The 23073-nt window shown below is 45.8% G+C and overlaps 1 protein-coding gene across 4 annotated transcripts; it reads left to right on the top strand.

Moving 5' to 3' along the window:
- The first annotated feature begins 16233 nt into the window (after positions 1 to 16233).
- Gpr12 (G protein-coupled receptor 12) lies at positions 16234 to 22436 on the top strand. 4 transcript variants are annotated; one of them, XM_057763395.1, is made up of 2 exons: positions 16234 to 16351; positions 16973 to 22436. In XM_057763395.1, the coding sequence occupies exon 2, from the start codon at positions 16987 to 16989 to the stop codon at positions 17989 to 17991; it is 1005 nt and encodes a 334-aa protein (XP_057619378.1). In that variant the 5' UTR covers positions 16234 to 16351; positions 16973 to 16986; the 3' UTR covers positions 17992 to 22436. The 4 variants fall into 4 exon arrangements, with proteins under 4 accessions (XP_057619378.1, XP_057619380.1, XP_057619377.1 ...); XM_057763397.1 differs by having other exon boundaries at positions 16242 to 16351; positions 17376 to 22436; XM_057763394.1 differs by having other exon boundaries at positions 16265 to 16351; positions 16645 to 22436.
- Positions 22437 to 23073: the final 637 nt, after the last annotated feature.

The raw sequence follows: 23073 nt of genomic DNA on the forward strand, positions 1-23073 counted from the left end.
TTCGTGGAGCAGGATGGCAGGTTAACACAACTATGCAGGTTGCTAAAGCAGTTAAAAACTGACTACAAGCAGTTATTGATTAAAATCTAATTTAATTATGGAAAATGATATTGCTGCATCCGGGTCTTTCAAAGGGACGTATGGCTCCTCACATTTAACAAGCACAAGTTGGGCACCTGCTATCTGCTGCCCGAGATATGAAAAATTTGGGCCCTAAAGATAAACAAACATTCCTAGAATTACAGCGTGGGGAGAAAACAAATGTATTGCCATCATTTGATTATGAAGTGTCCCACCAAGGGCTCACGAGCTGAAGGCTTAGTTCCCAGCACAGCGTGTTTAGGGTGAGGTTTTGGAGAAGTGACTCTGACTTCATCACTGGGTTAATCCTCTGAGGGACTCACAATGCAGCAGCATTCTTGAGAGGTAGTGGAGAACAGTTGGTGGGACCCAGATGGATGGAGTAGGTCACTGGAGTTGTACCCTGGAAAGATCGACCCTGTTCCCACCCATCCCCCACTTTCTGGTCACCGTGATTTATGCCACTCTGTTTCTCCATGCCAAAACAGTCTGCCTTATCACGGCCCAGGGAACAATGGAGTCAGGCAGTCGTAGATGGAGACCTCCAAAACCGTGAGCCAACAAATTGTCTTAAACCAGTGGTTCTCAACCTTCCTAACACCGAGACCCTTTAATACAGTTCCGCATGTTGTCTTGATCACCAACCATAAAATTATTTTCATTGCGACCTCATAACTGCCATTTCGCTGCTGGTTTGAACTGTAATGTAAATATTTTTTGGAGCGAGAGATTTGCCAAAGGGACCGCAACCACAGGTTGAGAAACTGCTGTTTTTAAATCTTCTTTCTCAGCACATTTACAGCCTGATTTCCTTTCCTTCTAATGACCGTGTCCTGTGCCCCCATCCATCTGGAGAGCAAGTGCACCAGATAGCTAATTAGGACTAAGCTGCTTCATCTCCCGGGAAAGAGCCATGCAGACCGTACAGAGGCAACCAGGCCCCTCCATCACTAGGCATTGGCAAGGGTTATTTTTCTCAGCCTCTTAAGTGAACAGATCTACAGTCATCTGCACAACCTCGAGGCTAGTTGTATTTCAGATTCCAGAGAATTCACAAGACAGGGCAGCACAGGTGCGTTTTATTAACCCTCTCCTTGGGGACAGTCTAAGACAGTAGTCTATAATTAAACTCACTGTCTTTTCTGTAGCAAGGGGTATGAATAGACACCCCAAGTGCAATGAATTAAGATCCTAATTTGCCACGACATCAGAAAGAAGGCAAATACCTCACCAGGTCTTAGACCCTGGAATCATAGCTCCCGGGGTGTGGGCTGGTTCTGTCGCTTCCTTAACCCATCCAATGCCAGCCAACACTACCTCTTTCTTCCTTTGTTCACATTATTGGTCTGAGATCAGAGCCATGTCCCAATTCTGACTCAAATGCTATCCTTACACATCTCTAGTATAACTGTCAGAATAATTATTCTCAGGTCACAAAGCTACAATTCCCTCCATGCAAAGAGAACAAACAGGCATAGAGAAACCTGGTCTAAACTCATGTTTTCAATTTCTTAAAACGAATTAGTGCCTTGCACAGCTCTGCAGACTCTCCAAATCTGAGCAATCTATGTGGGGGAGGGGGAGGTGGGCCTCTTGAGTTTCGAGAACACAAATGGATGTTTTAAGCAACAAGTGACTCCCTCATCCTTCCTTCATCAGCTAAATCAATGAGGATTATCAAATGGTTCCCAGGCAACGAATCTCACAAGAATGATCCAAGAAATGCTCTCTAGTGGCAGATGACATTCTGAAATAGCATGGCATTACATGCAGTTGGTTACATCAAGAAATAAAATCTTAAGAACAGAATCCAGCAGAATCTAATAGATGCTTCAAACAGGGATCTGAGGGTACTTTATGCCCTGGGCGTGCTGACCTCGCGGCTCTCCCGGGGCCCAGGTTGTGGCCATTGCTCCGTGTCTCATGGACTTTACTCAAGAATGGTTGTTTTTATTTACACATCTGTCTTCTTTACACATAACAGCAGTGTCTGTAATAGCTAAAATGTAGAAGAAACCCAGTGTCCACTGAGGAATGAACAGAAAAGCAAAGTGGCTGTAGAGACAGCTAACTAAATGTTAATATGCTTTGTAGAAGAAGGAAATCCTGGCATGTGCTATACTGTGCACGAGCCAAGAGGACTTCACTCTAAGTGAGATAAGCCTGCCCCAGTAGGAGAATACAACAAGATTCCACTCCCATAAGCATCCAGATGAGTCACCATCACAGGGCAGAAAGAAGGATGGAGGTTAGTGGGGGACCAGGGAAGAAAGTGAGAATGAGAAGTTAGCATTTATTCCGTGCAAATTCTCGGTGTGGGAAAAAGAAATGGGTTCCAGAGGTGGGAGGTGGTGATGATGGCAAGACAGAATGAATGTCCTCAACACAACTGGGGCGTAGACCTCGTAACAGTTAAGATGGTGATTGTGGGGCTGGAAAGACGGCTCAGGGGTTAAGAGTGCTGGCTGCTGTTGCAGAGGAGCCGAGTTCAGTTCCCAGCACCCACATGGTGGCTCATGACCATCAGTAACTCTAGTTCCAGGGAAGCTGATAACCTCTTCTGACATCCTTGGGCATCAGACATGTATTAGAGGTGTACATGGGGAACATACATATACGAAGGCAAAACATCCGTACACATAAAATGAAATAAAAAAATAAAAAAGTTTAAACACAATAAATGTGTTATACATGTGTGCATGATATATATCTACTCATAAAAAGTAAAGAATCGACACAGTCTGTAAAGGACATCAAGCTAAATGAAATACGCAAGCACAAAAGGACAGCTTGTCTTGTGACCTTTACGTGAGGGTGCTATAGCAGCCAAATTCAAAGAGCAGAAGGAGACTGCTGGTTGCAGGAGGCCTGAGAATGAGGAAGGAGGAAGTGTGGGCTTCTGGGTAAATGAGCATGGCATTGCAATTGGAAACGTAAAAGGGCTTTGGAGGTGGGTGATGGTCACAGTTGCTCACCAGCCTGAACCACCCATCACAGGAGCTGGCAAAGTGTCTACTGTGCAAACCAGAGGACCCAAGTTCAATCCTGACACTCACTTTAAAAAATGCTGGATATAGTACCATTTGCTTGAGATCTTGGTGCTGGGAGGCAGAGACAAGCGGGTCTCTGGAGTTTCCTGTCTATCTAGCCTCTCCTGATAGGTGAGTTCGAGGCAAAGTGAGAGGCCCCACCTCAAAGGAAAAAGGTGCACAACATCTGATGAAATGCACCCGGGGTTGACCTCTGACCTCCATACATGCACTCCTCCATACGTGCGCGTGCTCACCCCCTCCCCCAACAAACACGCACAGGCATCAAACAAAAACGCCACAGTGGGAAGTTTTATGCCGTGTCTATTTCAGCCACCAAATTCCCACGTAGGAAGAGTGACTTTTTGACTTGTAGCTTTCAAGAGTGTTCTAAGTTCTAACAATAGAACATAACAATGGAACATCAGAATATAACTTAAGCTGAGAAGCCCAGATAGGAAGAAAAATGGAATCCATTACCTCAGCTAAGTAAACCTTCAGTCCGTTCTGGCACCGTTGTTTTCACGCGTGAACCTTCTGAACTTGCAATGGTGACAACTTTGACAGAGGGAAGACGAGTGAGTCTCAGCTCGGGAAAGCAGGGCATGGAATCTTTTAGAGAAGCAGGCGCAATGAGTTTTATGTGAATGCTTTCTCCTCTATCTTGTTGATAAATAAAAGCAGACACCATGTCAAATAAACTTTGCTCACAGATGTTGCCAAATGGCTGTTTCATGACCACCAAACTTATCTCCACGGGCCACGTGCACTGGTTTCTCAGTCCCGTGGATGATGCTTGCCACAGCACCTGCTTCCACAGTGTGGGAGGCAAGTCATGATGCCTTGCAGTGTGGGAAACCATTTGCCAGATATATCCTTGCTGTATCAAAGCAAGTCACCACAACCCTGCCAGCTTTGACTATGGAGATTCTTAATTTCAGCTGTACCCCAGTACAAAAAAATCAGGGTCTGTGGCCCTGGGCATCTGGGTGAGAGCCACTGTCCTAAAACAGTGCAATCCCTTACACAAAATCTTTGAGAATAACAAAAACTATCAAAATACTGTCATTAAGAACGCATCTTCAGGGACTGGAGAGATGGCTCATCAGTTAAGGGTTCTCACTGCTCTTGAAGAGGAACCAGGTTCAGTTCTCTGCACTTAGGTGATGCCTCACAACCACCTGCAATTCCAGTCCCAGGGGATATGATGCTATCTCTTAGCCTCTGTGGGTACCAGGCATTCAAGTAGAATGTCAACATTCATGCAGGTAAACACTCATATACATAAGATAAAATCATAACTTTTTTAAAAATGAAAACCATGTATCTTTAACAGGAAGTGGCTGTATACATAGTCTTTATCTTTAATCAGTACTCACGAGGCACAGGGAAGTGGATCTGTGTGAGTTCGAGGCCAACCTGGTCTACATAGTGAGCTTTAGGTTAGCCAGAGTCACAGAGTAAGACCTTGTCTCAAAAAGTGCACATATATATATATAATGTTTCAAGAGAGATTTTGAATGTTTCAACATAGAAATTTAAAATATTTTAGTAGATGAGTTTACCCTAGTTAAACATATTGAAAGATCATATGGAGCACTACACATATGTACAATTTTATGTTTCATGTGTTAAAGTACAATTTAAATACATTAAAATTTTGTGTGTACACACACACACATACACACACAGAGTGGTGGTGGTGGACACCTTTAATTCTAGCACTTGGGAGGCAGAGGCAGGCAGATCTTTTTGGGTTTGAGGCCAGCCTTGTTTACAAAGCAAGCTCCATCCCAGCCAGGGCTACATGTAACAGACCCCCAAATCTTAGCACAACTGACTCCATGATGGAAGTTCCATTCAGGCCGTAAAACTCAGCACATAGACAGTACTACCTGCCAAAATGAAAATAAACACATGATCCATCAAAGTCCATACAGTTCTGGAAAAGTCTCTAAATGTGCTAACCTTGCTTTAATTTAATGTGCTTTAGTTCTGCTTCTGGTTCTGCTACCATTCTTGTTGATTGAAATATGTCAACCCGGAACATGTGCTTAAAAGCTCATGCTGAGAAAGGCTCGGGCTACACTGGGATCCTGAACACCAGCTAATAAAGACTTTCTATTGGCTTAAACCCATGTCTGAGCAGTCTTCACTGGTGAATACACATGGTGAGATACTGTCTCCAAATAAGTTAATGTGTATGTATATCTCAAATTTTCTGTTCTTTTTTATGTTCCGTTCCTTAAAAGTACAGCAATAGCCCAGTGAGAGTTTGCATCTCAAGCCCACCTGCTTACTTCTGAAAATGATCTAATTAACTGCAGTCTAAACTGTCTTTGATTGAGTAGCACAAAGCACCCACTGTCCCAGGCTCTGGGAACATGCGAGTGGACATGGTAGCATGTCAGCCTTCTTGAAAGCTCAGCTTTCTGGAGCAGAAAGCACGTACCCTCTGGGGCAGGATGTACCCAGCCAGCTGTTCCAGCAGTGGGCCACCAGTACTTCCTACTTAAGTCCCTCTCTGGATTCCTTCTCCAGGGATGGGGTAGGGGGCACACATCCAAAAGATGGTGGATAGGAAATGAGACGCCAAGCCCTTTTCTTCTCACCTCAGTTTAGGGTGATTCCAAACCACCCCAGAACTTCTCAGGGAGTGGCAGAGGCTTTGAAACTACCAGCCCTCGGCTGGCCTCTTCTCAGGCCAGGGGTGCCTCTCCAGGTCCTCACAGGTATTGGTCCCACTTAGTACCCCACACAAAGTCCTGTGGAACTCATCCCAGACTGTGACATAGCCTAAAGCAACCTACACAGCTTCCACCACTATAAATACAGCCAGCAGAGAGGGGGTTTCCTGCTGGAATGTGAGTTCTCTATACTCTGTAACCAGAGTGTGTGGTGTCTTCAGCAATAGGGTCTTGGCATCCCTCCCTAGGGGGCAGCCAGTGAATTTAGGTCGTCTTGATCCTGTGGCAAGCACTTCATCAGCTGAGCTATCGCCTCAGTCCTGCATCCATTAATTTCATCTTAAATTACATCTTGTGAAGCTGGTGCCCCCCCCCCCACCATGCATCTCTTTCTCAGTTCACAGATGCAGGGTGAGAGCCTGGGGCCATCACTTGCTCCATGCCTGTGGTCACTTTACAGCTGTGCATGGGAGACTGGTGCTGAATGTGTCTTATCTAATGAGACCAAGATGGGCCCCTCGGGACTGCTCTGAGAACCAGATAAATATATTAGGGAAGGCTGTGAATTCAATTGAGCTAACTCAAGTTTTATGCCATTTAATTTTAATAGGAGATGATTAGCTCATAAATAAGACTTTTAATGACTTGAGATACAGATGTGTGAGAGCCAACATTGAACCGAAGCCATTATTTCAACATCATTTAATCTGATTCATCTCAAGGAGAATAGAGAAGGTATTTTTAGTGACCATCAAGGCAGCTGATTGGAATTCTAACAAACCGGGTGTCTTAATCAGTGTTCCATCACTGTGAAGAGACACCATGAACAAGGCAACTTTTATAACAGAAAGCGTGTAGCTGGGGCTGGCTTGCAGTTTCAGAGAGTTAGTACATTATTATGGAGGGGAGCACGGAGGCACACAGGCAGGCCTGGTACTGGAGTAGTAGCTGAGAGTGTTACATCCTGACCCACAGATGCTGGGGTGGGGGAGACAGACAAAAAGACAAACTCGCTCTCTCTCTCTCTGTCTCTCTCTCTCTGTCTCTCTCTCTGTCTCTCTCTCTCTCACATACACACACACACACACACACACACACACACACACACACACACACACAGAGAGAGAGCTGCCAAACAGCCAGATAGAGAGATTGACAGACAGACAGACACAGAGTCAAGAGAGAAAGAGACAGGGAGACAGAGAGATTGGGCCTGGTGTGGGCTATAGAAACCTCAAAGCCCACTACTAGTGACACATCTCCTCCAGTGATAAATCCACTCCAACAAGGCCTTCCAAACAGCTCATCAACTGGGGACCAAGCACGCGACTATGTGAGCTTGTGGGATCATTGTTCTTCAAACCCCCACATTGGGTCTGGGAAGGTGGAACTCCTCCCTATTAAATGGTGGCCACATTGCCAGCATCTCGGAGGCAGCAGGTGAAAGTTCTGCCATCACAGGTATTAATGTTTCCCTTTATCCCCCATTAATGCCCCCGGAGCCAGAGCAGATAATATGATGCAGACCACACACGGACTGCCCCACTGTTGCGGACCACACACGGACTGCCCCGCTGTTGCGGACCACACACGGACTGCCCCACTGTTGCGGACCACACACGGACTGCCCCACTGTGATTTCTAGCATTTCACTCTGTCCCTCACCAGTTCACGGGCTCGGGGAGGCAGGAGTTGAGCTCTTTGGGGCTTTTGTCGCTCCATCTGGCTCAACGTGTTTGAGTGACAAAGAGGTTTAAGACATACGCACTTCATGGAATAATGTTATTGTATCGGCTCCTCCTTCTGCATCAAGACATGTTACTTGAAGAAGACAGAAGGCTGAAGTGAGAAGGGTTGCTTCAAACCAGGTGCTGCCAACACCATGGCTAACTCTGACACAGAGTCCTCAGGCACCTGCTCAAGTTCAGAGGGGTCAGGCCCAGCCTCTTATGACCACCAGACGCTGGAAGTACCAAGTTCCCTGAAAGCTTGGTTCTGCTGAGAAGCACACTGCATACAGCTCAGCTGTCTTCTATACAGAAGCCAGTGTCTCAGGCTTTGGAGTGAAAGTCGGGCTCCTGCGTTTGTTGGGCTGGTAGGCAGGAAGACAAAACCGAATGAGTGCTAGCGAGACTATGGAAGAAGGGCAGAGTGGAGACAAGGTTTGTGTGTTGGGGACATGCTAGCAGTCATGATAAGACTCCCTAGGGCAGTGGTTCTCAACCTTCCCTTTAAAACAGTTCCTCATGCTGTGGTGACCCCCAACCATAAAATTATGACATTGCTACTTCCTAGCTGTAATTTCTCTACTACTATGAATCATTATGTAAATATCTGTGGTTTCCAATGGTCTTAGGTGACGCCTGTGAAAAGGTCATTCCACCCCCAAGAGGGGTCGCAACCCGTAGGCTGAGAACCGCCGCCCTAGGAGAAAACAGACTATTGGAGAAAGCCCAGAGGAAGGTGGGTGCCAGTCATGGTCAAGCATAGATGCTCTTTTAGAAGAGACAACCAGGGTAAGGGCTGACTCCAAGTGGGATACAGGGTAAGGGGAGATGGAGAATTAGGGACACAGATTGCCTAAGAAGGCATAAGGAATTGGGCTTTCCTGTGTGGGGATTAGGACCCTTTGGCCAATAGAAATCATGTGGTTTATATACAAGAAAAATAAGCTGGACATAGGAGGGAACCAGCAGGAAAGTCCATGGAGTGAGCTAGGTGAGCAGAGCAGGCTCTCTCTCTCTCTCTCTCTCTCTCTCTCTCTCTCTCTCTCTCTCTCTCTCTGTGTGTGTGTGTGTGTGAGAAAGAGAGAGAAAGAGACAGAGAGAGAGAGAGAGAGAGAGAGAGATTTGGACCAAGATGACAGAGTGGATGGACATCCTGAGAGGCAGGGGAATCTGGAAGCAGTGTTTTCATTTCTTTTTTTAATATGTTTCTTGCTAATATTTGTATTTGAGCATTTAGTAGTTGTTTGAATTTATTTCCTACGCTGTTAGTCTTTATTTAATAGGCTAATTTTAGAGCAATTTCAGATTCGCAGCAAAAGTTGAGCAGAAGGGTACAAAGCGTTCCCATCAGCCCCCCTTCACCAAGGCTTGCACAGCCTCCCAGACTGTCACTGTCTGCCACCGGAGTGGTGCGTTTGCTATACTTGATGAACTTGCCTTGGCAGGTTTATCACTCTGAGTCCACAGTTCAAAGCTCAGTGAGTGTGGAGCAATGCACCCCAACACATGTCCGCCGTTAGGATGCCATTGCGCTAAAATCCTCTGCTTGCCACCTTCCTTGCCCCAGGAAGCCATCTGTCATTTTTATCACATTCCCGCTACAGCTTGGACTTTTCCTGAATGCTAAATAGTTGGAGTCCCATAGTCGCGAGTGGAATGACCCTTTCACAGGTGTTGCCTAAGACCACTGGAAAACACAAATGTCTACATTACGATTCATAACAGTAGCATAGTATGGGGCCTTGCCTTTTTAGATTGACTTCATGTAAGATTCTCATACGCTTGTTTGTGCTTTCATGGTTCATTTCTTATTCCGCTAAATAATATTCTACTGCCTGTACATGCTATGACTTATTTACCCATCTCCCTACTGAAGGATATGTCGGTAGCTTCAGTGTTTGGGCAAGTTAAGATTCTGGATATTCTTTGAAGGTAAAGTTGATCATTTTCCCCAGATTTGGGTGTTTCCTTTGCCCAAAGTATTTGGTCAGTGCAACTGAAGAGTGGAACTCTTGTTTCCTCTCGTACGAGGGCAGTGGGGGGAGCAGCACAACCTTGGAGCAGCAGCCGTCACTGTAAGAGTCTCAGCTGTGTGCCAGGCAGGGCGCATGTGCTATGGGTACAGCCCCGACGGCTGGTGCTGTGAACATTCTCATTTTACAAACAGACAACAAGGTGAGTTGCCCACTTGCTCAAGGCCATGTGAATCTGTTCATGCCTGGCTCCTGAGAGCATAAATATTATACAGAAACCGGGTTTGCATGAGTCAACTCCTCAAACATGAGGCATTCACCATGCTGGCAGAACTAATGTTTGAGGGTATATAAGGCCTAAAATCAGGCTCCAAAGTGAGTTGCTGCTAAGGATGAATTAATATCCCCTTCCTATTAATAATAGGAGACTGCAGTCAGCTGGCCATTTAGCTGGTGCTGTTGACAGCATGTGTGTGTTCTTTTTTTTTAATATTTATTTATTTACTTATTATGTATACAATATTCTGTCTGTGTGTATGCCTGCAGGTCGGAAGAGGGCACCAGACCCCATTACAGATGGTTGTGAGCCACCATGTGGTTGCTGGGAATTGAACTCAGGACCTTTGGAAGAGCAGGCAATGCTCTTAACCTCTGAGCCATCTCTCCAGCCCCCATGTGTGTGTTCTTATTCCCAGGAAATGCCAGGTGCGCAGTGGGTGTTCCATCCACACAGCCACAAGTCTGGAAGGTGCCTAACACCCTCGAATTGCTTAGAGAAAAGCTGCTTGGAATCTGAAATTTCCTGAACACTTTCCCTACTGATTCAACTACAAGAAATTCTTCTGTGAGTCCTTTGAATATGTACAAAGTCCACATCACACAACCACACCCATCAGCAGCTCTCAGGAGACATGGCATTTTCTCTCGGTTTGAGGGACATAAGAAAAATCAGCAATGCCACAAGTTTTCGTGGAACCAGATGTGTTTAACTCAATGCACCCTCCTCTTACCTGAGGTCTCTGTGTGCTTATGTATGCTTATGATTATAAAAACATTTACCTTAGGAGGCTAGAAAGATGGCTTAGCAGTTAAGCACACTTGCTGCTCCTGCAGAAGACCTGGATTTGAGTCCCAGAACCCACAGGGAAGCTCGGTACCACCTGTAAACCCTGCTCCAAGTGGGGGTCTGATTCCCTCCTCTGGGTGGCACCAGGCAGGCGCATGGTGCACAGGTAAACATACAGGCCAAACATCCACACATATAAAATAAATATAACCGTTTTTAAGATTAATTTTTACTGCAAAGTGATCATAAAAATCTCCAGACACAGGCTGGTCTAAATGAGCATATTCAGCAAAATGATAGTTTGGAGAATCCATGTTAGTGTCTCCTTTCCTTAGCTGTCACTTTACTGACAGTAAAATACAGTAGCTATGAACCCATTTTCCTGGTATCATAAATGCTACGTGATCAGTGTAAACTCAGACATGCGTAAGTCTCACATGTGGGCAGGAACACACATGTGAAACAATCCACCATTAAACTGGGCCACTCTTCTTGTCAGGCAAGGCATGCGACAGTGCTCTCCAGGACAGGCTCCAAAGCTACAGAGAAACCCTGTCTCGAAGAAACACACACACACACACACACACACACAGAGTCCCCCCCCACACACACACCTTCCTTCACTGTTGGCAAGAACACAGCTGGAGCTCTTCCAGGTGCACTCCGCAGAAACGGGGTATACATTTAATACGCCAGGCTTCTTTGCATTGCTGAAGGAATTAAATACAAGGGATAATGCATTTGCTGCCCCACCTCTTCCTGCTCCCACTTCATTTGCCAGCACCTAAAGCCAGGATGGGAAGTGTGGCAGGCCATGCTAACACACACTTTGGCTGAAACATATCAAGTATGGTTGGCTTCTGAAGTACCCTAGTATAAGCCAAACATCGCATCCACAAAATGCTCCATTTCCCCATGTCAAGCTGCCGCTGATTGCAATCCGTTTTCTGATTGCAAAGTTAAAAAAGAAAAAAAAGTCACAGTTAACACCAAGGCGCCAGCATTTACCAACCTCAGAAGAAAGGGCATTTCTGGGCTCGCAATATCTGCTTCCCTCAAACCACGCAGAGTAGGCCACTGGGTGCTGTTAAACAAGGAAAGAGAGAGCTGGCAGCTGCTTTCCAGGTGCCTTAAGGATGGGTCTCCAGGGAAGTCCACTCGGCTGCGGAAGCACAGTGTCAGGCTAGGTGGCAAACACCAAGCTTCACAGGAGGGCTCCTGACTGCCTCGTCATGTGAAAATCAATATCACGCTGGTTAAAGCAGACACCAGAACCCTCCACACATATGGTATGGGAGTTTCGATGTAGGCTCTAACCAAACTGGAAGATTTAAAATTGCTTAGCAAAGTTATAGAGTAAGCGGTCAGAAGCTAAATATTGAAGAGTCTATAAATGTCGCACACACGTCACTAGCAGTGTCCTATAATGCATGGAGGATTAATCAAGGAGACAGAGTCACAGGCAGGTCTCTTCTGACCGTCATTACTGAAGGCTCTGCAAAACTCTCCAATCGGCCCATCCATCCCAAGTTATAGAGGGCACCCACGGGTCTCCACCTCTCCACTCCTCCAGGAAAGTGCCCATTTGGGGAAGTTTGGGAACATTATATTAGTCAACTTTTTGTCCTAATAACAATCTACCCGAGACAATCAAGTCACAAAGAAAAGAGGTTGACTTGGGGCTGCAGTTTTGGAAGCTTAAGAGCATGTTTATTTGGCCCCATTGACTTGAGCCTGAGGTGTGCTAGCACATTTCAGAGAATGCGTGGGGCGAAGCAAAGGCAGAGGACAGAGCCTAATGGCCTAAGCATCTCCTACAAGGCCCTCCCTCCTGCAGGTTACCCTACCCACCAATAATGCCACTCTGGGGAACCACGCCCTTATAAATTCATTCTCTCTCTCTCTCTCTCTCTCTCTCTCTCTCTCTCTCTCTCGTAGCCCAGCCAAGCTGTGGTTTGAAGGACGATGAGACCCATAATAGGCTCAAATGCTTGAATACTTGGTTCCCCCCACCCCCCACCCCCACTGGTAAACTGTCAGGGACGGATTAGGAGGTGTGGCCTAGTTGAGAAAAACCTGTCGCTAGAGGTGGGCTCTCGCCACCCCAGTGCTCTGCTCCCTGCTGGCTGTTTTATGAGATATGTGAGCTTTCAGCCCCACCATCTTGGACTCTAATCCTCTGGAACTGTAATCCTAATGCAATGCCTTTTTTTTTTTTTTTATAAACCACCTTGGTTATGGTGTTTTGTTACAGCAATAGAAATCTTAATTGGTAAACCAAAGATGACCTTGAACCCCTGATCCCCCTGCCCCCCTGCCCCCCTGCATCCTTTTCCTGAGGTCGAAAAGCAAGATCCTGGCAAGCAGAGAAGCAAAGACAAGCAGAACTAAACCAGCGAGGAACTGACTGCCCAATGCCAGGGAAATGCTTCCTGTAGCTTCAACTTCTTTCCCATGAGTTACTCCAGAGTCTTCTCAGTCAGACAGTAAAAAAAAAAAAAAGGCGTTAGTCTAGTTTGAACTGGATTTCTGCTTTGTGGCAACAAAAGTCTTAAGCACACCAATGAATAGGAAATTTGAAGTAAAGTTACAACAGTCATTCAAAGGGTGAGGAGTCCTCTCTTCTTTGTCTTATACTGTACCACATATAATATTTAGACTGTATTAAATATATGTACAGGAGGCTGGAGAGATGGCTCAGAGGTTAAGAGCATTGCCTGCTCTTCCAAAGGTCCTGAGTTCAATTCCCAGCAACCATATGGTGGCTCACAACCATCTGTAATGGGGTCTGGTACCCTCTTCTGGCCTTCCTTCAGGCATACACACAGACAGAATATTATATACTTAATAAATAAATAAATAAATAAATATTTAAAAATAAATAAATATATGTACATTTAGAAAAGCTAAATATAAGGGGACAAGAAAGGACTGCGTGCCATGAACGGAAGTGACGAAAGAGGATGTAAAGCTAATTGTTCCTCTAGTTCTAATTCTTCGTGGGCTTTTTGCCTGCCGGTGGATAAGTGCATAAAACCATTCAATACTGAAAATGTGAAACTTCCTTTGAAGCTCCACAGCCCCATTCTGAATGCCGTTTCTAACAGTATAGATGCTCTCTTAGTCGAGTGACTTAGAGTCTGGTTAGTCTGGGGGCAGGATGTTTTTATTTATCGGAAAGTTCTTTGAGACAATAAAACAAATTTTTTAAATGACGGGGGAATGACGGGGAGTCAGCTGACACCAGTCACCTGGAGTCACTGAGCAAACACAGCTGCCAGCTCTCAGCTCCCAGGCTCCGCCACATGACAGGACTCAGCTCCAGGTGTGTGTCTACGTGATTTCCCCCCTTCCACTCTTCTCGGGTTTCCGCGCAAGACCCTGCATACCTCTGCTAGATCACCCGGCACTGTGCACTTGGTTCCTTGTCCACGTTTCCCAAACATGCCACCGAGAGTGAATTCCAGGTCCGAGGAACAGCTCAGGGGCAGGACACTCCCACAGCAGTGACAGGTTGTGGTTTCAGGTTTGATCCTTAGCTCTGGGACACGTGTAGGCAAACTCTAATGCTGAGTAAATTGAGGGAGCTTGGTCAAGGTCCATGTTGTTGTTGTTGGCTTGAAGAGCGTCCAGCTAGTCCTATAAATTCACTTATCCTGAACTGCACAAGCAATGGGAGGCTCCTGAAGTTTGTCATCTGTCTTTTTTTTTAAACTGCTTTTTTTTGGATACAATATGCAATTGTTTATTTATCTACCTATTTGTTTATTTATTTATTTATTTTTGATTTTTTGAGACAGTGTTTCTCTGTAGCTTTGGAGCCTGTCCTGGAACTGGCTCTTATAGACCAGGCTGGCCTCAAACTCACAGAGATCCACCTGCCTCTGCCTCTCGAGTGCTGGGATTAAAGGTGTGTACCACCACCATCCGGCACCATTTTCCATTTTTAAAAATAAAAAATGTGTTTATTTTACAAGTGTTCGTCTACAAGTAGAATGTGTACCTTGGGCATGTAATGCTGGAGGAGGCCAAAAGAGGGCGCCATATTCCCTGGAACTGGGGCTACAGATGGTTATGGGGCACCTTATACATGTCTAGAACTGAGCCATGTTCCTCTGCAAGAGCTGTCAGTGAGGCACCTCTCCAACCCCACATTGCTCTGCTTATCATGCTTCTGCTCATCACACAGAGATTAAAGGAGAGATGAGAAGCCCTTTACTGTAGCACTTGCTACCTGGGATGCTATTGATTTTTATCTGATCGCTGGACTATGCTGTGCCCTTGAGTGCAAAGACTACATCTTACCGAATTTCTCCAAGCAGGCTTTAACACAATCCTTGGCACAACAGGCACCTGATGTGTCCTTATACAAATGACTAAACTCCACAGGGGGACCTCACTTCTCAAAGTGTGATGTCAGCAGCAGTAGCAGCATCGGGAACTGATGCTGGGAACCCTCCCTGGAACTGATGCTTTCTAAGTTAAGTTTCAAAAGTGTTTCTGCAGAGAATATAGGACCCAGAAAAAGTCTGGGAGCTTTCTAGGGGACATGACGAGATACAACTCAAACAAAACAACTCCACTGTGGCCCAAGGCAGAATAAATCTGTCCAGGGAGAGTTCCGAAGCAGTGTGAGGTCTCAGACTAGATGGAACAGTGCCACACCTTGGCCCTGGTGAGGCAGAGGGAAGCGGACGGGTACCAGAAGCGCAGGTGAGAGATGAGGACTTGAAGTGGAGGGTCTTGGCGGCAGGAGAGCTGGAGCCACCCTGCAGAGCCAGCAGCTGATGGATGTGAATAAAAGAATTTAGGGGATGAAAGGGCTAAAGCTGGGAGCAGGAATTTCCGTGAGAATCAGGGGAGGCAGAGGAACCAGGTGATGCCCTATACGAAGGGTCCTCAGGATCCTTTGCACTGCACATTTAGGTCACACAGAAATGTGACATCTCCCACCTTTAAGCTGGAGATCATGTTTAAATTTAAGATTTGATCCCGTTCCGGGATGAGAGTCGCGGGTCCACCCTTGTAAGGAAGACAACCTTCAGGATCTTAGTCCTAGACTCCACGGATGTGGTAATGGAAATAATAAATTAACAGTGTCACTTTGGTACTTAAATGAATATTGGGTTTGGGCCAGTGCCTGCAGGAAGCTTTTGCAAGAATGCCCTAAATGATTTCCACTGGCAAACAGTTCCAGGAGTGCTTAATAAGTAAACTGGGCGATGATAGCGGCGATCCAACAGCAGCAGTTTCCATCCGGTTAAGTGACCATCCCCAGGGAACAATAACACCGAGTTTGCAGAGTGGCCAGCTGCAGCTTGCTACTGTAAGGCTCCTTCGCCACAAGCTGCTCATCGCGCATCCCTCCTGCACATCCCGAAAACCCTACCGCTCTTTGCAATTCTTTTGGTCCTGAATCCGGTAGTTTAGGGAAAAGCATGATGAGGCCGAGCCCTGGTGGCTAGGACTCCTCAGGAAAGTCACAGGAACCAAGTAGGACTCCAGGCTTTCCTCCGGGAGCGGGTGCAGAGCGGGTCTCCGCATAACTGCTGCAGGCGGGCGTCCTCGGTAGCGGGCTCCAGCCCCGCGCGCGGCTGAGACCTGTGGGGGCGCGCGCGGCCTCCTGGGGTTCCCGCGGATACGCGCCGGGCCGGGAGCGCGCAGGGCGGAGAGCCGGGCGCGAGCGCCGCCGCTCACCTGCCGCGGGCGCCACCGCGGACGTGCCACGCGGGTGGCCCGCGCTCTTCGGCAGCACCGGTGGAACTCCCCTCGGCCTGGGCGTGCCAAGGTGACCCCCGATGAACCCCTGCCCCGCAGGCTGCGCATCCCCACCGCTAGGGAAGCGGCCAAATGCATGCACATCCTTCTCTCTGTCTGTCTGTCTGTCTGTCCGGGCACCTTGGTGGTACACACCTACCTTTTGTGGCCCTTGCTCTCTGAGCCGTGCACACGGGGAGAGGCTGGGACACCCCCCACCTCTTTGTTTGGGTCCGGAGGTGTGTTTGGGGGTGTGCACGCGCGTGGGGGATATTTGGGAAGGGTAGGAGTTCGAGGCCCTTAAAATATTCTACCTTCCTGCAGACTTGTAGCTGTTGGGCGGTGCTCTCAGCTGCCCAGATGTCAAACAGTTGTTGCTTTTTGGCATACGAGATGCAATTAGACAATATCGGTTCTCAGCTTTTTGGCGAGGACGCTTGTGCCGCCTCGGGAGTCCTAGATGACAAACGGCGGTTCGGTTGTGGGGTTTAATCCATGCAGACTTCAGCTTTTGTTTCTAATTCCTGAAGCTCGTGGCAGTTTTGACACTGGTTATCTGAGCCCAGGACTGTCTGTTTCTGTGTGTTTTGCATGATCTTGGACTGGCACCCTACCGTACCCAAACATTAAAAAGCCTGTCTTTCCGTTGAAGAGGAAGGGGTTAAAATGAACGAAGACCCGAAGGTCAATTTAAGCGGGCTGCCTCGGGATTGTATAGATGCCAGTGCTCCGGAGAACATATCAGCCGCTGTCCCCTCCCAGGGCCCTGTGGCGGAGTCAGAACCCGAGCTCGTTGTCAACCCCTGGGACATTGTCTTGTGCAGCTCAGGAACCCTCATCTGCTGTGAAAATGCCGTTGTGGTCCTTATCATCTTCCACAGCCCCAGCCTGCGAGCACCCATGTTTTTGCTGATAGGCAGCCTGGCTCTGGCAGACTTGCTGGCTGGCCTGGGACTCATCATCAATTTTATTTTTGCATACCTGCTTCAGTCAGAAGCCACCAAGCTGGTCACAATTGGACTCATTGTCGCCTCTTTCTCTGCCTCTGTCTGCAGTTTGCTGGCTATCACTGTGGACCGCTACCTCTCGCTGTATTATGCCCTGACGTACCACTCCGAGAGGACCGTCACATTTACCTATGTCATGCTGGTTATGCTCTGGGGGACCTCCATCTGCCTGGGGCTGCTGCCTGTCATGGGCTGGAACTGCCTGAGGGACGAGTCCACCTGCAGCGTGGTCAGACCTCTCACTAAGAACAACGCTGCGATCCTCTCCATCTCTTTCCTCTTTATGTTTGCACTGATGCTTCAGCTCTACATCCAGATCTGTAAGATTGTGATGAGGCATGCCCACCAGATAGCCCTGCAGCACCACTTCCTGGCCACGTCGCACTACGTGACTACTCGGAAAGGGGTCTCAACCCTGGCTCTTATCCTGGGGACCTTTGCTGCCTGTTGGATGCCTTTCACTCTCTACTCCTTGATCGCGGATTACACCTACCCCTCCATCTATACCTATGCCACCCTCCTGCCCGCCACCTACAATTCCATCATCAACCCTGTTATATATGCTTTCAGAAACCAAGAGATCCAGAAAGCCCTCTGCCTCATTTGCTGCGGGTGCATCCCTTCCACGCTGTCCCAGAGAGCACGGTCTCCCAGCGACGTGTAGGAGCCTTCCACCCGCAGGACACTGCTCTACCAAGCACCCCCACTGTCCAGGACAGCCAGTGCGTTCCTCTGCTTCAATTCTTTGCACTGGATTCTCACAAGCAGAAGTGATGACATCAGTCAGATAGGCGATGACAGTGGAAATCATGTCACCAGTGTTAAAAAAAAAAATGACTTCTCTGCTCAGCATTATGTTGCTTGGTTTGGAAGTTACGTTTATTATTATTTTTAAAATATTTTATTTAACAAGTTTTGTTTGTTTGGAGGGTGTAGTGAGGTCCCATGTGGCCATGATATTATGCACAAGTCCCAGGATTTTTAACCTAGACTTGAAAATAAATCAGAGTTTTTTAGGAACCTGGAGAAGGGATTACTTTTTTTGGACTTTTTTTCTTAAAAAAAAATCAAGGTAGATCTTCCATTCTGTATGTATCTAACAGGATACGAACTTTTTCATTCACATGACCAAAATAGTTTACATAATTACGTTTGGAAAGACTTGTTTTCAGGAACATGAACTCAGTAGTAAGTTATAAATAACAAAACCCCAAACAGCCACTGCTCATGAGAATTTCCTTGCAGTTTCTCTGTGTTACAGTTTGGTATGCATGGTTACTTGTGGTAGTTAGACCACTAATTGCAACATTGCCACGTGAAACCCAGAATTAAAAGAGTCATTTTTCAAAACAGTTTTAATAGATTCTTTCCAAAATGAGTCTCAAAAAAACATTTTGAATTACATGTGAGGTAGCTCTGACTAGATATGCCATTGTAATTTTTAAAACTTCAGTCTGGTGGTTTTCAGAAAACAAAAGAGAAAGCATTAATAGTATCTATTGAAAGTAGATTATATTTATTTTTAATATATTCTGAAAAATAAACGAGTCTGATGCTGTTAATATATAAACATCACCTTTCATCTTTGTCTATGAATATATTGTTTTTCTTGCTTAAAATGGGTAGAATTAAGTATTATAAGCCAAATTTTTCTGGTTCATATTGTTGGTAGTGCAAAGTGCATCTGAAGCAGGTGGTCTCCTGTCTTAATGACCAGGTCTGTGAAATGCCCAGCTAACATGACTGGTGTGTGCCATCTGTGATCTGTGTCCTGCGGGCTCATGAGGACAATGACCATGTGTTTGCTGATGGAAAGTTTAACTTATTTTCACCAAAAGATACTGTGAATGCAACAAGGGCTCTGTTACCTGTTTTCAGAGAGAAAATTATTACAAGAATGGACTTGAAACGCTCAACAAGGTCTGAATGTCAATGTGCCTGAATGTCATTTTCCATGAGAGCAGACAGATGCAGACACAGGCACCATCCCTCTGTTTGTAATGGGCTCATTGCTATGTCTCTACAGGAAGTGTAAGAATTCCTGGATGGTGCGTCAAGACCAGTATCCTTGGGGGAATCATTTGTAATGGGTCCCCCTCAAAGATGCAAACACAGACACCATCCCTCTGTTTGTAATGGGCTCATTGCTATGTCTCTACAGGAAGTGTAAGAATTCCTGGATGGTGCGTCAAGACCAGTATCCTTAGAGGGATCATTTGTAACGGGTCCCCCTCAAAGATCTGTCCCAGTCAGTATGCCCATGGTAGTTTTAGGACCAGTCTACAAAGTCTGCATGCCAAAGCCAATCCTCCAAAGCTGCTTCTCAAGTTGCACAAGTGAGGATAAATCCTCTACCTGAATCTGCAACTCCTCTTTGAGGCTCTTTGCAAAAGCACATGAGGGATGAAAGAGTCAAGAAGTGGAGAGGAATTTTCAGTACTGTGTATTCACACCCAATCCAGATGACAGCTTTAAAACATCTCTTTGGAATCTCTGATAGGCTTGGTAGAATGAACAAGTGGAGTCTGTCTATTTATTTACCTAAATATTTGATTTATTTTACTTACATGTAGATGCATATGTGTGCATCTGTGTGTGCGCAAGTGGGTGCAGGTGCCCAGAGAGGCCAGGAATATCCAGCCGGCCTGGAGTTGGAGTTACAGATGGTTGTGAGCCACATGTAGATGGTGGAAAAGAACCTGGGTCTTCTGCAAGAGCAGCCGGTGCTCTTAACCACTGAGCCATCTCTCCAATAAATTAGTTTAGACGTTGGCATGGGAACCTTCACAATGAGTTCTTAAAGCGACAGACAATGTTTCGTGGAAATGGAAGCTCTCATGTGTGTGTCTCTGGTAGGAATTACAGGAGAGCAGTATCTTCGCCTGGACGACGTGTGTTCTCAGCCCCACATGTGGTGTCTTACCAGCTTTTTTAAAGAAACTGTGGCTGCGAAAACACGCTGGTGGTGAGAAAACTGCAGGTGCAGAAAGGGGCAAAGAAACAGAGCAAGGCTACAGAGCTGGAGTGGGGGGCTCGAACTGACGACAGGCTTTCCTCAGCGTAGATTGGGTCCCTTCCCTGCAAAATGTTGTCTTTGATCCCTCACTCCACAGAAAGCTGCTCTTTAACAAGTCCCTGTCACAAAACCTGGGTTCTAGAATTAAGAGAAAGCTTCCAATTTAAGATTACATGGGGACCAATAGCCACTGTGGGTAAATGCTTTTGTACATAGTGAGTTGTGTGAAACCGTTTTATAAAAATTTATTAAGTGGTTGTTTAAAGGTTTTTGCATTAATTTGTATATGAGTGTATGTGTACACGTGTATGGGAGTGTGTGTGTGTATGTGTGTGTATATGTGTGTACATGCGTATGCATTTGTGTGTATATGTGTGTATGTATGTGCTTGTGTATGTATGTGTGTGTATATATATGTGTGTGTGTGTGTGTGTGTTTACCATGGTACAGGTATGGAAGTCAGAGGACAATCTGAAAGTTATTTCTCAGGTCTTTCTTTCTACATGTGGGTTCTGGTATTGAACTTGAGACATTAGGCTTGGTGGTAGGTGCCTTTTACCTGCTGAGCCATCTTACTAGCCCAGTGGTTGCTACTGACCCATGTTTTTGAAAAAACAAAAAACCCTGATTTTTTTTTACCTGAGAGGTTTTTCTTCACTCTTATTTCCTACAAGATTTTTCTATATTTTGATAGGAATGCCACTAAGAAATGGGCACCTATCTCAATATATGTGTACAAGGCTAAAAGCATATATTAGTCATATTTTGGGCCCCTTTAGGACAGCAGAGAACAATTGCAATTCCTACTTACCAAGTAATTTATAGTCTTGTCAGTAGTAATAGTTGTATCTGTGAGACAATTTAATTATTTTACCAGACTCCTTCATTAGTCCAGAGTATTTACCCAGATGGTGGCTGAGTTCTGTCTCATTTTATTTCTTGCCTTTCTTTATTTCAGTCAAGTCCACTTGGTTTTCCATCTTTTCTTTCCCCTTGCTGGGGTTGAAACTCAGCTCTTTGCTCCCGCTAGGCAAGTTCGCGGTCACTTAGCTACATACCCAGCTCCTATCAAGTTCGTTACTCCCTTCCTGGTAGCTGAGATGGGGGCCACGGTCTTCCTCACTTAGATGCCTAAATCAAAGAACCAAGTTGGGGGCCAGAAACAGTCATAGACTTCCCCAGGATTTGGAGCAGGATGGAAAGACGATAGAGACAGGGGTCAGAGATATTTCAGACCCTAAAAAGCAGAACAGAGATTCCTTAAAGTTAAAAAAAAAAAAAAATACTCATCGGTTACTAAAATACTGGTTACCTTTGCTTCACAGTCTCAGGAAGCATCCTGTGGAGGGGAGTAGACACCATCCCACGCTGGAAGAGCACACTGCATCAGGGACCACTCTGGTGTGATTTTGAGCCATGTTCACACTCATTTCTACCACGGTGATTCTCACAAGGTGGATACTGGAACATGCTGCTTTCTTGTCCTGTCTGAAAGCGGTAGTGCGTATTGGGGTGGTTTTGGTGTTCACTTAGGACCTTTAGATCTCTCTTGAACTTTTAGGAATCATTTAACTTGTGGCTGGAGAGATGGCTCAGTAGTTAAGAGTACTGGCTGCTCTTCCAGAGGACCTGTGTTCGATTCCCAGCACCCACATGATAGCTCAATACTGTCTGTAACTCCAGTTCCAGGGAATAGGATGCCTTCACACAGATATACACGCAGGCAAAACAGCAACGCATATAAAATAAAAATAAAATAATAAAAAAATCATTCAATTAAGGATTTTTGTAATAGTTTCATACATTGTAATTAAATTTGGAGACGTATCTGCCTTCTTGAAAACAATGAAGGAAAAGATTATAGTCACTTGCATAAAGGTCTCTAGAATGTTCTGTATTTAAGAGCATATGAATCCCTCAAAAACCTTGTTAAAAGTTCAGATTCAGGCTCCTGGGTCCTGGGCATGGCTGAGTGTCTCACTAACTCCTAAGGGACTCTGATATTGAGTGTCTGTAAGTAACACTTTGAAGTCTCACAAAAAAAATGTCAAATTTCCAACATACGCAAAATATTAATTAATGTAATACATAAATATCAACCCAATAAATACACGTATTTAAAGTGTTTATCCTCCTGAGTGCTGGTGACTAAACAGAGCGTGTCCAAAGGCCATGAACCTTAACCCTTTCCTAGAGTTTCCCAGTATGTAGCTATGAATACCTAGGACTGTACGGGTTCCACGTCATGGTCTCGCTGTCCTAGATCTAACTGTCATGATCTGAAGGTAGTAATTTCCAGAAACTCTATGTAGTGCCCCATCTGCCGATGCCCCTCCCAGCAGCAAAGGTTTCCAAGGGCAGAGGCTCCTCATGGCGTGAGTGGTTTGTGTGTGTGCACGGGCTCACCTCGGGGTAATTCAGACAAAAACCTTTGTTCTTCAGGCTCAGCGCTGCAGCTAAGTTCACCACAAAGCAATCATTCTCCATAGGGACATCAAAGGCCTGTGAAGCGATCTCACTTCCATTTGACATTTATCTGTAACTGTTTTCTTTTGTAGCATTAAAAATTCTATTAACCTTAACCCCAAACCTCCATCTCCTGTGCTTTCGTTCTGTCCAAAGAGACAAGAATTTTGCATTTGTTTTCTCAGACAGAAGTAGGTTAAAGTAAACAGTTGCGGTGAATACCAGCACACAACTTAAATATCTCCTTTGTAGAAAGTAGTTTTA

The sequence above is a fragment of the Chionomys nivalis genome, chromosome 3 (genome assembly GCF_950005125.1).
Source record: "Chionomys nivalis chromosome 3, mChiNiv1.1, whole genome shotgun sequence".
In the NCBI taxonomy this organism is placed as follows: Eukaryota; Metazoa; Chordata; class Mammalia; order Rodentia; family Cricetidae; genus Chionomys; species Chionomys nivalis.

Excerpts from the sequence above, each read along its gene's own strand:
- Gpr12 (XM_057763395.1), top strand. The coding sequence starts at position 16,987 with ATGAACGAAGACCCGAAGGTCAATTTAAGCGGGCTGCCTCGGGATTGT.